Source organism: Ascidia mentula, chromosome 4, assembly GCF_947561715.1.
Source record: "Ascidia mentula chromosome 4, kaAscMent1.1, whole genome shotgun sequence".
Taxonomy (NCBI): domain Eukaryota; kingdom Metazoa; phylum Chordata; class Ascidiacea; order Phlebobranchia; family Ascidiidae; genus Ascidia; species Ascidia mentula.
This window is the reverse complement of record NC_138569.1, coordinates 21,128,896-21,141,895: the sequence shown is the minus strand read 5'-3', so window position 1 is coordinate 21,141,895 and position 13,000 is coordinate 21,128,896. Positions and strand designations below refer to the sequence as shown.

The window sequence follows — 13,000 nt, the reverse complement described above, 5'->3', positions numbered from 1 at the left end:
CTTTTTGAAAAAAATTGCATAATTTCTAATCACAGCGAACAGTTTGTCTTTAACTCATCCATCGCAGATATTGGGGATTTTGTGCATAATGCAGTCATGCGTAACATATGTGGCTCTTGTTTTTGTATGAACGTAAATTTACGTCAATAATTAAAATACATTTCAAAAGCACTAATCGTCCCAACAGACACACCTAAATATAGGACAAGGTAACTTAAAACAAAAAAGTTATCATCCGAATGCGAAGTATTAAACTTCATAAATGCCCGTTCAATTGCTTTTTGTCTGCAAATATTACCCAAATGTGTCTTTGTATCACAGGGTCTGTTGTTAACTGTAATTGGATAAAAAAAACATATGGAAAACTTTCATCAAACAGAAAATGGCCAAAGTGACATCATAACCTGCAGTGCTCCTATCAATATTGCCATTATAAAATACTGGGGTAAAAAATGTGAAATAACTAATACCCCATTAAATTCTTCCCTCAGTCTCACATTGAATCAGGTAGCTTACTGTTTTCTTTTCAAATCGCACAGTAATACAAAATTGTTTATTTACTAAAACATATTTTATTTCACAAGTTGTATTGGCAGAAAAGTATCTCCCATGACAAAACTTATGTTTAGGATCATTTGAAGACAACGACCAACATTGCAACATCTTCAGATTTTGAAGAAGACAAAATATGGCTCAATGGCAAAGAGCAAGATGTAAAGAATAATTCCAGGCTTCAAACATGCCTAAATGAGGTGAGATTTTAAATTATTATAATATAATTTCTGTATGTACTCAATTATAGAAAACCAGTAAAGCCATTTAATGGCATGTGATCTGCGGACTGTGCCATTTTAACCTATTAGGTGGCCAGTCATAGCTGGAATAATGAGACCTTATAGGTTGAAACAGTATATATACACTGGACATGGGCAAACTGCTCAGGCTGTTGGTTCTTTCAATCTGGCCTTACTGCCTTTGTCCACTTTTACTCACATGGAGTGGATAAGTTTAGCATGCACTGTCTTCAGCTTACCTGCTCAACTATTTTACTGACAACGATGCCAATAAAAAAGTGTTAATGTTTCAGATGAGAGTCTTGGCAAGAAGGCAAGCATCAAAACATAATGCAGAACCAAAAGAACTTCTCAGAATTTCACAAAAAGTCCACATCAAATCAGAAAACAATTTCCCCACTGCTGCTGGATTAGCGTCATCAGCTTCTGGCTATGCTGCCTTGGTTTATGGACTTGGCAAACTGTTTTCTGTCCAGGGAGACTTATCGCATATTGCACGTCGGGGTTCTGGCAGTGCATGCAGAAGCATGGATGGAGGTTTCGTTGAATGGGTCGCAGGCACCAATGAAGACGATAGCATTGCTGAGCAATTTGTTGATGAAACCCACTGGCCAGAGCTTAGGGTGTTAATTGTTGTTGTGTCTCAAAAGAAGAAAGATGTTGGCAGCACTGGAGGGATGAAGAATACTGCGATGACATCATCACTTCTGAAACACCGGGTTGCAGATATTGTGCCTCACCGTATGTCAGCTTTAAAAACTGCCATCTTGGAAAAGGACTTTCATTCTTTCGGGGAGATTTGCATAAAAGAAAGCAACCAGTTGCACGCGGTTTGCTTGGATACATACCCACCTCTCTTCTACATGAACGACACGTCACGAGAAATTGTGAAACTTGTTCACCGTTACAACAATGTATGTGGCAGCACACGACTTGCGTATACGTTCGATGCAGGTCCGAATGCTTTTTTGTTCACCCTGGATCGATTCGCGGGCGAAGTTGCTGCTTTGATCAAAACGGGATTCGGAAATAATTCCGAAAACTTTTTCAGGGGTTTGCCATTAACAGCTGACGAAGAGCCGCCGTTTCAAATCGAAAATATCAGTGGTAATGTTGAATACGTTATTTGCACCAACCCGGGCCGCGCCCCACAACTAATAATTTAAATTGCTTGCATGAAAGTTTATTTCTATTTATTACACGAATAAAAGCGCACCTGACAAATCGTACGATTTATTAAGAAGCGATTTATTGAAAATAGTTTGTGTTTAAGCTGGTGTGGTCCAACTTAATTTTGTTGCGGGCCCTAAAGTTTAGCACAATAATTATGGGAAAAACTTTAACTTGATTTACGTAGTTAGTTTGGTTACCTACGTTACCTATATGACTTCATTGCCCAAATTACATGGTTAATAACACATCTATAATGTGGCTGCTTCTACCGGCTACAATTTTTTCACCTGCCACCAGCTCGGCAGGTTTTTCCTATTAAATTTTCCGGTCAGGAATTGACCTAAACCGGAAATGAGTTCTTCTTTTTTCCCATGTCGTTTTATTGGACATCACAACTTGGACATGCGTTGAACGCGTGATTACAATGACTTTGGTTTTAACTCTCGCGGTCATAATAAAGTCATACGCTTTGGGCCTTTTTTAGTATATACATGTGTTGTGCGGCGACAAGTGTTTGTGTTTAAGCTAGTTTGGTCCAACTTAATTTTGTCGTGAGCCATAAAGTTTAGCACAATAATTATAGGAAAATATTGATATAACTGTATTTTGTGATAAACTTGCTTCTCAAAACTTCTGAAACGAGTTTGCAAAATTTAACCACAAAAAACTTTAGTGGTAAATACTAAGGTTTAATTCGCAAGCCAAAAAAAATTAATCGCAGCCTGTGGTCGATCACGCCTGTTTTAAGCAAAACTAAATTTGTGTTGGCAAAAAACTTTTAGTGACGAAGGGTCTGTCTAACTGCAGTCTATACTGCTTGAAAGAAAGCATTTACCGATGCGAGGACATCACTTAAAATATAGAGAAAAGAAATTCCTCAATTCCAAAGCAGTGCAAAGAATGGAGTTCATGGGCGCCTATGGGTCATAGGCTCGACATCACCTCGCGTTTCTGGTGAAATAATGCCGCAAGTCTAGGTTGGGAAGCTTAAAATTCTCCCAACATCGAATCACCACTTCCACAATTTTATTGAAACCAAATTTATTATAAAAAAATAAACAAACACAAAAATATTCGAATACAAACAAAACCAAACTGTTTGGTTGGCAACGGGGGAATTAAAGAGAGCTTACGCTCAAATTGCCGACAACGGTAAACCAAGACTTTCCGGTTTTAAATTGCGACAATGACGATTGTAGATGATAAAGATGAAAATGATGACCACAACCAGGAGAACCCCGCACGCCGAGAACAGCAGTGGATAACCTGCTTAAAAGCAACAAAGAATGTAAACTTGTTTTCTTTCGGCACAGCTGGTCGGGATGTCTTGTCATATGCTGGCAACGGTAGCGAGCATTGTTATTTTTTACCTTGGTCTCGTGTTTTTAGAACTAAAGATTCTAAGCGAAACATGACTTTATGGAAAATATAGCGTTGGGACACAAGGTTTGAATATTGTAATATTGTAAAATGTAATGCGTATCCAAAAGTGGCGCTGGGAAAAGGTTGATTTCGTGAAGAGAACTTTCCCATTACAATAAATACATTAACTCACCCCTCACGAATATTTCCTCCGACGGAAGAATTTTCGGTTCCAGCCCAGGCTTCTGTTCCTTGTAAACATCCACATGGGTGTTATTACCAACCTTGTCAGAACCGATTTCAACCACCGACTTGTCCAGCAGGAACGTCACTTTACCGTTGCCTTCTTCCTCTTCCAGGACATAAACCGGACCTACTACAATATTTCGGCCGTCTGTGTCGTCCAGAATCGACCTCTTTCCACGGTTGCAACGCGGTGCACTAGCTCCGTCGGGACAACTCTACCATACAATTATTATACGATGGGTGAAACTGAAGACCTGGCTTCGTGGGTCAACAATGATATGCAAACATTTGAACCAAAGCAAGATCTCAACTCCAACGATTACCGTTTGCACCGCATCGGGGCAGACGTGAAGGCGAACATGGATGTAGAGTTCTGAACAAACTTTGCTCCTCGGGAGACGGAAAGAGAAGCAAGCTCTGTGATCGAGTGTGGACGCCCCCATCTCAGCTGCAAGGGCTCGTCCATGTTCGGTTGGGCAGCTATGAATAAGTGAAGAAAGCATTTGAGCCATTGCATTGTCGTAGTGCGGCGCGTCGAAGCGTCTAGAGGGAGCCATTAATAGCAATAGGGGCCCATGAACATCATTGTTTGCACTATAACGGGAATTTTGCTGTAAATTCTGAACCGATGATGTGATGTTGTTAAAAAAACTGCCATTTTTTCCCTCTGTATTACAACACCGTTTGCAGATGGAGTGTGTTGTTTATGTTGATGTTTCTCGCACGGCTAAGTTTTTGTCAACACTTACCCGTTTTCGAGAAGTTGAAATTGTGATCCTTGCTGAGATCCGAACGGATCAGAGGAAGAACATGAGAGTACGGCGTACTGAATTGTTGCAACAGCGTTGGATTGTTGCAAGTTATTTATCGATGTTCCCTGCATGAACAAAAGTCATATACAATTCACCAATGCATTCGCAAACAGCTTTGTTTTGCATTATGGTCAATGGAAGCTACCATGCTATCAGAGATGGCCACGCAATTTTTAGAAACCTCGAAGGTTTTGAATCTGCGTGCACGTCATGCCCAGGGGATTCGACATTTATTGGAGTTGCAATATGTTACTTTTGAATAAGGGTGATTTAAATCCATCCGGTTAATCTTAGTGGTAAACATATAAAAAAGATTAAGAACTATTGGTCTAACCGGTTGGGAGACGCCGAAGTCGATATGCAGTGTTTGTCCAACGGTGTAGACCGCGGATTGTTGGACGGTGAGTGACGCAGGGCAGGCAGAATTGCACGTGGATACTTTGCAAAGGGTGGCGGAAACTTGGTATTGGAGGTCATCTGTAATAATTGGTGGAACGTCCATCCTGGATAATCAAAATATAAAATTATTTTTAAGTTTACGATTCCTTTTTTAATTTTTATGGATGTGGTTTTATTCTAGATGGGCAACACCCGAGACAGCGAGTTATAGTTCGCAAATCCTTGAAAGTGTTTCAAAAATCGGTCGGTCACGAGACGTGCACTATGGAAACTCTAGCTGTTAAAAAACCACCAAGAATGATACTGCGTGGTTTGTATGATTATGGCTAGATGTGTTTGTACTTACAGTGGTTTGATTGATGTGTAGATGGTGTAGGAGTTGGCGTAAATACACCTAAAGCGAATGATACCGAACGGCATGTCATAGGAAAACCCAGTTGAACCAAAGTTCTTGTTGATCCACAAAGCATTGGTGAAGGAAACACTATTAAAACCATCAGGACCAACGTCTGACGAGGTTTGTGTTCCACATTGGGTGTAAGGGTGGGACATGGAAATCCGGTAGGTGGAGCCAACGAGCTGTGCTGTGATAATAATTTACGCAGATGAAACAAAAGAACACCAAAAAAGTGTCAATGAAACATAGTGTACCTCGACATTGTGGCAAAGTACTCCCAACCCCATCCACTGTAGGAGACATATAAATGATGGTGTTTGCTTGATTTGCGTCCCATTCCGCATAGAATTGTTGCGAGACAGTGATTATGATCTCGTTGGATGTGCACTGAAGATCTGGGACAGCTAAAATTAAAATTATAGAGTTGTTTCGAAAACCGTTGAGCGGTAGTTTTGTTTTATTTGTCGCCTCGGTGCGTTTTTTTTCAGTCAAACTTTTCAAACAGATCTTACGAATATTGCACTGCCTTCCGAGATACCCCGTGTTAGAAATGCAAACGTAGCCATCCTCATGCCGGCACGACTCCTGGCAGACGCAATCCCCACTGCAAGACGCCGAATCGCAAACTAAACTTTGTTGACTTTCACAGCGAGGTCCTTGCCACGGACTTTGACATTCGCACCTTCAAAGCAAAACTTCTTAATATTTTAATACCTCTGTGGTGGTTTTATTAGAAACACTGCAGTTAAACCAAATTGTGTTTTAACTTGCGCTAATCCACTGTTTTTTAGTCAACTGTTCACACTGTATAGGTCAGGAGCAACCTTTGTTGATGAATAAGGGGAATTACCTGTATCGCGACCCATCTGCGTAGCAAGTTCCACCGTTTTGGCAAAGTGCTGGAGGACAAGGAACGAGTTGTTCACAGTTTGCACCAGTATATAGGATAGAACACACGCATCTGGCAATGTAACGGTTTGTATCTTGCATTAAAAGCTTAAGAAACTTCAGAAACAACATTCTCATCCATCGGGATTCCCCCAAAAAACTTACGTGTTTAGTAAGGATACGAGACATCTCGTACTATTTATGAATTCTTTCCGAGCGCGAGTTATCTGCTTAGCTCTTAACAATAAATCTAGGGCGGATCCCCATATATTCTCTAGAGGGCGTAGTTGCAATGAAACACTTATTGCGGAGCAGCCATTTGGAACGCAAGACAAATAGGTAGCCATGCATGCGCCAGATAAAGCACCCTAGTGATAATCCGCCCTACAATTAAGACGGGTTTCGAATCATTATTGCAATTCAAGGAGTCCTGTGTACGGGTTGTGATAACCACTTATGCTTAGCTGCCGGTAACAACCGTTGTTACATCGGGTAACTTTTACAGCACGTACCGAAATTGCCCTTCAGTGAAGTAACAAGTTCCTCCATTCTGGCAATAGCCGCTCGGGCACGAACTTTCAGGGTTCACAGTAGCGTCACAACGTGGCCCAGTGTGGGTTGATGGACAAGCGCATCTGTGGAGTTGTGTGATTAGGTTTCGCGGCAAAACTTACACCACAAAAAAATTCTTACCGGAACGAAGGAATTTACAGGGAGAAAAATTTTTTTCGTATAAGAGGGGAGGAGAGAATTCTCAAACAAATTAATAAATTTACTAAATTTAAAGTTGCTCATAAGTTTTCGGGCACACCAGCCGATTAATTTGTAACGGAACACGGACCGTTCCGGTTTACTTTCATTACTGCTGTTCACCTGTACTGGAAGCCAACCTCGTAGCAAGTCCCACCGTTCCGACAATAACCGGGAGGGCATCGGGGCACTGGGATGACGTCACCGCAGAGATATCCAGTAAATGGTGGAACACATATGCACCTTGGAAATAGAACAAGCCAGTTCGTCACGCGGGAGCTACTGTGGGGCCACTGCTTTATGGGTAAACTTACGTGTTGTCAGTACAGGTTCCTCCATTTAAACACCGCATGAATTGACAAACTGTGGCGGGTATAAAGCAGTTCGGATAACCTCTGAACCATAGGAACAATAGTAACTGATTTACTCAGAATTCTAAAATCGCGCAATATTTAAACTGATGATGGCGTAAGTTTTGTCGAAACGTCTTCAATAAATCATGTCAATGTTTTTAGCACTATGGGCTAATCTATTTATTCTGTTTTGATATTGTTAACGAGGCGCTCGCTTATGGTCAACTTACAGGTACATGATGCAGCGTTCTCCTGCGTTGCAAACAACGCTTGGTGGACAGTTTGAATGAAATTGTGTTTGAACCCCGATCCTAGACTCCACAATATCTGTTAAAAAGCCAGTTAACGCTCGTACGTTGGCAGGTAAATAGCGTCTTACACATCTACGTTTTGATTGTTTTCCTATAATGCTTTATAATTGCAAACATGATTAAAAGTGTGATGAAATCATCAACTGGTTTCACACATAGTTCTGTATCATTCATCCCTTGCAGAGATCACAAAGTATAGCAACCTTGCCATGCCCTGGGGACTTATTCACAAGTAATAATTGTATTTTAACACAGGAAATATGAAATCTAATTTTATCTAGATTTCGGTCAACCGAAAATCAATCTTTCTAGCTTCAACCTTCTTCCAACAGTGTTTCGGGTTCCAGCTCGACGGTGGCTGATTTCCCAGTGACGTCAGATTCCTCGTCTACAAAATCCAACCGAAAGTGTTACGTAACTTCGTAACGTGGAATTTAATACAATATGAACATTGGTTACAAAAGAGCAGAATATGTCTTCACATTCGGAATCTCTTCATCCCATTTCAAATACGGAATTAACAATATGAACGTTTGGTTGATGGAACGTTATTTTGCACACACCCACATTTAACTATGCCTCAACCCCTTTAAAAAACGGTTCTTGAAATGTTTGCACCAATTGCTACAAAGTAATAAAATCTTATTCTCTACACGATCCCACTCACAAGCGTGATTTAGCTTCGTTTGTTAAGGAAGTTCCAAGAGTAGATTTTTAAACTTACCTTCGAATAGTGAAGTCTCCACCGTTGCGAACGCAGAGAGAGCCAGCAACCTGTTCAATTTAAAATATCAGTAAATGTTAATTCTAGTGGATACCCGAAGATAAAGCTTTCCGGCAAAGTCAGGCTAATTACAATTTGAACGTGGTTACGTAGTTTGGGTTTCAACAGTGCAAGTTTAAAAAAAAACATTGGAACGAATCTTGTTTGGTCCCTCAATCAAAACCACACTTACGTAAACAATCCCCAAGTCTTCATAACGGTAGCAAGGGGAAAAAACCTAACAAACTTATGCGCGCAAACTTAACCAACAAAATGACAACAAACTCTACCAACGCAAACGAAAAACCCCAGTGCTGAGCATGTGTCCCTTTATGTATGAGCATTCCAGACTAATTAATCAATCACCGTCGTCACCTTAATTGAAACGTAGTTTGCCTCGAATTTAATCGAACAAAGCGGCACATGAAGTAATAAACTTTATGAAAATATTATTTAACTGGTGCTAACAATGGAAACGTTTTCTTCAAGAAATCAATTTTATTCCAGCAACAATTTTTTTTCTTTGAAACAAGCGGAAACTTCACAGTAAATTTCAAGATATTAAATAACCGTGTGGTTAAACGCTTTTATTTTTCGAAAACATGTTTCGCTTTAATAAGCATCTTCAGTTTTAAAACATAATATTGCCACAACAAGGTTTGTGCATGAATATATAAATTTAAAAAAAAGGATTGGGTATAGAAATGTCTCGAACGCACTCAATTAAATTCCGCACTCTTCCGCGTAATTCAGCGCAATCTTGCCACGCACAATTCACGTGACCGCCGTCCGTATAAATACAAACCAGCCTCGTGTTACGTCGTATTCTTTATCCGTGTTGTTAATTTGTAGCCGGTTGGTGTTCTAGTTTCGATTGTTTGAATAAGTTTCGATATAGTTTGGGAAAATGAAGATGTGCTGCTTTTTGTTGTAAGTTGCAGTGTTTATGTTCCTATCAACAATTTGCTAAATGGTTGATTCCGGTATTCTTTTCTAACGCAACCGCTAAAATAAATTGTGTTGTTGTCGAAGGTTGCTGCTGTTGGCTGTTACAAGGCCAGTTACTTCGGCTGAAGGTTTGTGAAACTGCTTGGCAATGGCAATGGTTCAATTTTGTAGAAAATGTTGAATTAAATAGATCTAACAATTTATGGTTTGAACTCCGCAATACGATTTTCATCATTAATAAAAATAACAGGTGATGCTTCTGGCGAACCAGTTGTGCGAGCGAAATCTGCTGTTGGTGAGTAGCGTTTCAATAAGCGTGAAAATGATTTAGTTGGAGCCGATACTTGTAGATAGCATGATATATGAATAATATATAGGTGCCGAGTTGGATGGAGTTGACGAGGACGGGGAAAAGCCGGTGAAACCCCGGTTGAGCTATGCGCCCGAATGTCCACCAGAGGTCGCCTGCAATGCCGGAGAACTCTGCATAATGCACGCGTAAGAAAAATAATAACCTTTCTACATCTAAATGGATTGAAAGCTCTTAACATTTATCTGCATTTATAACTAATTCAGGGGCTTTCCCAGCTGCTACGACCCTAACAGTGCTTGTCATTATCTTCCTTGCGAAAACGGAGGAAGTTGCTTTAATTTGCGGTAAGAGTCCCTTAAACATCTACAAAGAAACTGCCCACACGACAATGTCCCTAATAGGTGTACCTGCCTTCCCGGCTATACTGGGCCACTCTGTCAACACGAGCTTCCAAAATGTCCTTTGGGATATTGTCTCAACGGTGGATCTTGTACATACGATTCCTACACCTACCTGTTCAGGTAACTACAGAGTAGTGGATGCGGCGGTTTTAAATTCCCCTCCACCAAGTTACAAAAACATAAACCATGCTACCATTTCTGTTTAGCTGCGCGTGCCTTGCTGGTTTTCGTGGCCAACGTTGCGAGATTTCCCCCCCTGATGCCCCATCTTGCAACCTTTTGTGCTACAATCAAGGCAGCTGTGTTCTCGATCCATTCAGCATTCCTCGGTAGGAGAGTAATAGGAACTTCACCGTGATCCATGCGCAGCCCTGGAAGGCTCTTCAACGCTAACCGTATTAAGAGTTTCTGTGTAAAGCTAAATTTAAAGAGCTATCTGCCTAATCAGTATTTTTAGTTTACACGAATATAAACCAATCCAATCATCTTATGCGCAGATGCGTTTGTCAGGCTGGCTATACTGGCGATAGATGTCAAATTTCAAATTGCAACCTTGTCTGCCAGAACGGTGGAGTTTGCTATAAAGACCTGTACGGACAACAGAGGTAACAAAACCCCACGCTATAATCAGTAGCTAGAAAATAAATTTGCACCTTCCATTTAGGTGTAGATGCTCCTCCCCATGGGTTGGTCCAACTTGTGGCACTTTGTCGCCTCCAAACGATGCGATTTGCAACAACGTGAACTGTGAAGGCGATTGTGTCTGCCAAGAATCTTGCCGTCATGCGAACGGTTACGTTTGTGCGTCCACCGCCGGGTTTCTGGGTCGTCACTGCACCATACGTAAAGTGTACCTTCCAGGTTACACTTAATCGTTTCACTGACTCTTTTTGTGTTTAGCTGTCCCAGATCTTCAGTGCACATCCAATGAGATCATAATCACTGTCTCGCAACAATTCTATGCGGAGTGGGACGCGAATCAAGCAAACACCATCATTTATATGTCTCCTACAGTGGATGGGGTTGGGAGTACTTTGCCACAATGTCGAGGTACACTATGTTTCATTGACACTTTTTTGGTGTTCTTTTGTTTCATCTGCGTAAATTATTATCACAGCACAGCTCGTTGGCTCCACCTACCGGATTTCCATGTCCCACCCTTACACCCAATGTGGAACACAAACCTCGTCAGACGTTGGTCCTGATGGTTTTAATAGTGTTTCCTTCACCAATGCTTTGTGGATCAACAAGAACTTTGGTTCAACTGGGTTTTCCTATGACCTGCCGTTCGGTATCATTCGCTTTAGGTGTATTTACGCCAACTCCTACACCATCTACACATCAATCAAACCACTGTAAGTACAAACACGTATTTCTCGTGGTTTCTTTGCATTTTTGGACTCTCTCTCGATTTTAAAACAGAATGGATGAGCCACCGATCCTCACAGATGACCTCCAATACCAAGTTTCCGCCACCCTTTGCAAAGTATCCACGTGCAATTCTGCCTGCCCTGCGTCACTCACAGTCCAACAATCCGCTGTGTACACCGTTGGACAAATGATACACCTTGATTTTGGTCTCTCCCAGGTATATCATGATAGCCTACTCCCAACTTAAACACTTTTACCATTACTTTGAATCACGAATAGTTCAGCAGCGCTGTTATCAACCTTCCAACGCGAGCTTCAGCCTTCATTCAATACGTTACTTTGTCCTGCTCGCCTTCCTCGTCATCCAACACATTTGGTTTGGATCCTCTTGCACCACAGAACTCGCAATTCCCTCTATTCCAAAATGGGTGAAAACAAGCAAAAATTCATTAATAAAGTGAAAAAAAACCTGATTCTACTATTGATTGCAAACAGCTGCCCAACCGAACATGGAAGAGCCCTTGCAGCTGAGATGGGGGCGTCCACACTAGATCACAGAGCTTGCTTCTCTTTCCGTCTTCCGAGGAGCAAAGTTTGCTCGGAACTCTACATCCATGTTCGCCTTCACGTCTGCACTGGCGTGTTCCTACAATCGGTAACGCCCCTTTGTTTCATTTTATTACCTAGAAACACGTACGCAAAGTAATTGCGATCAGTTTGAACCAAGGTACCCGCACTGTATCACGATATGTATTTCTACACGACAAAATATAACTTCTAAATCAACTGTGCAGCTGAGCAGCCTGCAAAATCGTGCTTTTATAAGTTCACATTTCAGACTTGCCCGGACGGATTTTCGAGTGGATCTACTTGTTCGACAAACCGAAGGAAGAGATCCGTCGACGAAGCTACGACAACCAGACCGTTTGTGATTGGTCCAATATACACACTACCAGAAGAGGAAGGTGAAGACCAATTAACTTTCCTCATCGATGGCAAATCGCTTGAAGTGAAACCAAGAAACCGCAACTTCACGGAATTGTACAAAGTGAAAATTCCCAACCCTAAGCCTCCACGAGAATACATCCCACCTTCTACAACCACCAAAATGTCTCCAGGTAAGGTTTCCATATTAACCCCAATATTGACCTATTCAATCGTGTCATTTTCACCATCAACAGTGAATTCCCTACGTTTTCGGATCGTTTTAGTGTGAATTCCAATGCGTTTTTTTGCCATTCCTTTTAAATAGAATTTAAGATTCCCCTATGCATTTTTCAGATTGCTTTATTTACAATTAATTTATTCCTATACATTAATTGGTAAAATAACGCCATGAAACACCCAATATATATATATTCTTCTCTCTCCGTTGCAGGTTTGGGAATGACTCTCTTTGCAACTGCCATCTGCGTTTCCCTCGTTATTTTGTCACTGGCCGCAGTTCTATTGATTTTACGCCGACGTCAACTTAAACCAGATGGTCTTGGTTTTTGATTTACCGCCTTTACTAGATTTAATTTATTGCCTTGAAATGTTCCAAAAACCACGACTGTGTTGGTTTCGTCTTTTTTTGCTTTTTATTTCGTCTTATGCTTTCTGCTTTATTTTTTAAATCCGAAATAAAGTGATATTGAATCCATCCTCGTGTCATGTCCTTATGGAAACCCGAATAACATACGCAATATTTTCCCGCAAGCCTTAAATACTTCCAATACT

At 41.0% G+C, this 13,000-nt stretch overlaps 3 protein-coding genes across 3 annotated transcripts; 2 read left to right on the top strand and 1 right to left on the bottom strand.

Moving 5' to 3' along the window:
- The first annotated feature begins 327 nt into the window (after positions 1-327).
- On the top strand, positions 328-2,020 carry LOC145898627 (diphosphomevalonate decarboxylase-like). The gene is made up of 3 exons (XM_082987156.1): positions 328-507; positions 630-752; positions 1,088-2,020. Exons 1-3 carry the CDS (start codon positions 358-360, stop codon positions 1,958-1,960), a joined length of 1,146 nt encoding a protein of 381 aa, XP_082843282.1. The 5' UTR covers positions 328-357; the 3' UTR covers positions 1,961-2,020.
- Positions 2,021-3,102: 1,082 nt separating this feature from the next.
- On the bottom strand, positions 3,103-8,464 carry LOC145898296 (uncharacterized). Its single transcript, XM_082986728.1, has 16 exons — positions 8,442-8,464; positions 8,210-8,259; positions 7,805-7,873; positions 7,405-7,501; positions 7,136-7,216; positions 6,945-7,064; positions 6,584-6,706; positions 6,034-6,144; positions 5,696-5,865; positions 5,438-5,587; positions 5,133-5,370; positions 4,722-4,890; positions 4,325-4,452; positions 3,899-4,118; positions 3,523-3,790; positions 3,103-3,233 (listed from the first exon to the last, which is right to left on the bottom strand). The coding sequence occupies exons 1-16, from the start codon at positions 8,462-8,464 to the stop codon at positions 3,103-3,105; spliced, it is 2,148 nt and encodes a 715-aa protein (XP_082842854.1).
- A 691-nt stretch (positions 8,465-9,155) lies between these two features.
- On the top strand, positions 9,156-12,778 carry LOC145898295 (uncharacterized). The gene is made up of 16 exons (XM_082986727.1): positions 9,156-9,178; positions 9,281-9,324; positions 9,447-9,491; positions 9,574-9,694; positions 9,773-9,853; positions 9,911-10,030; positions 10,117-10,239; positions 10,408-10,515; positions 10,575-10,753; positions 10,811-10,960; positions 11,028-11,265; positions 11,333-11,498; positions 11,561-11,709; positions 11,777-11,936; positions 12,120-12,399; positions 12,660-12,778. Exons 1-16 carry the CDS (start codon positions 9,156-9,158, stop codon positions 12,776-12,778), a joined length of 2,106 nt encoding a protein of 701 aa, XP_082842853.1.
- The last annotated feature ends 222 nt before the right edge of the window (positions 12,779-13,000 follow it).

Excerpts from the sequence above, each read along its gene's own strand:
- LOC145898295 (XM_082986727.1), top strand. The coding sequence starts at position 9,156 with ATGAAGATGTGCTGCTTTTTGTT. Across the intron at positions 10,516-10,574 it reads GACCTGTACGGACAACAGAG|GTGTAGATGCTCCTCCCCAT; the intron begins GTAACAAAACCC and ends CCTTCCATTTAG. Across the intron at positions 12,400-12,659 it reads AACCACCAAAATGTCTCCAG|GTTTGGGAATGACTCTCTTT; the intron begins GTAAGGTTTCCA and ends TCTCCGTTGCAG.
- LOC145898296 (XM_082986728.1), bottom strand. The coding sequence starts at position 8,464 with ATGAAGACTTGGGGATTGTTTAC. Across the intron at positions 6,145-6,583 it reads TTCACTGAAGGGCAATTTCG|ATGCGTGTGTTCTATCCTAT; the intron begins GTACGTGCTGTA and ends TTACATTGCCAG. Across the intron at positions 3,234-3,522 it reads GGAGGAAATATTCGTGAGGG|GTTATCCACTGCTGTTCTCG; the intron begins GTGAGTTAATGT and ends GCTTTTAAGCAG.
- LOC145898627 (XM_082987156.1), top strand. The coding sequence starts at position 358 with ATGGAAAACTTTCATCAAACAGAAAATGGCCAAAGTGACATCATAACC. Across the intron at positions 508-629 it reads TCAGTCTCACATTGAATCAG|GATCATTTGAAGACAACGAC; the intron begins GTAGCTTACTGT and ends ACTTATGTTTAG. Across the intron at positions 753-1,087 it reads TTCAAACATGCCTAAATGAG|ATGAGAGTCTTGGCAAGAAG; the intron begins GTGAGATTTTAA and ends TTAATGTTTCAG.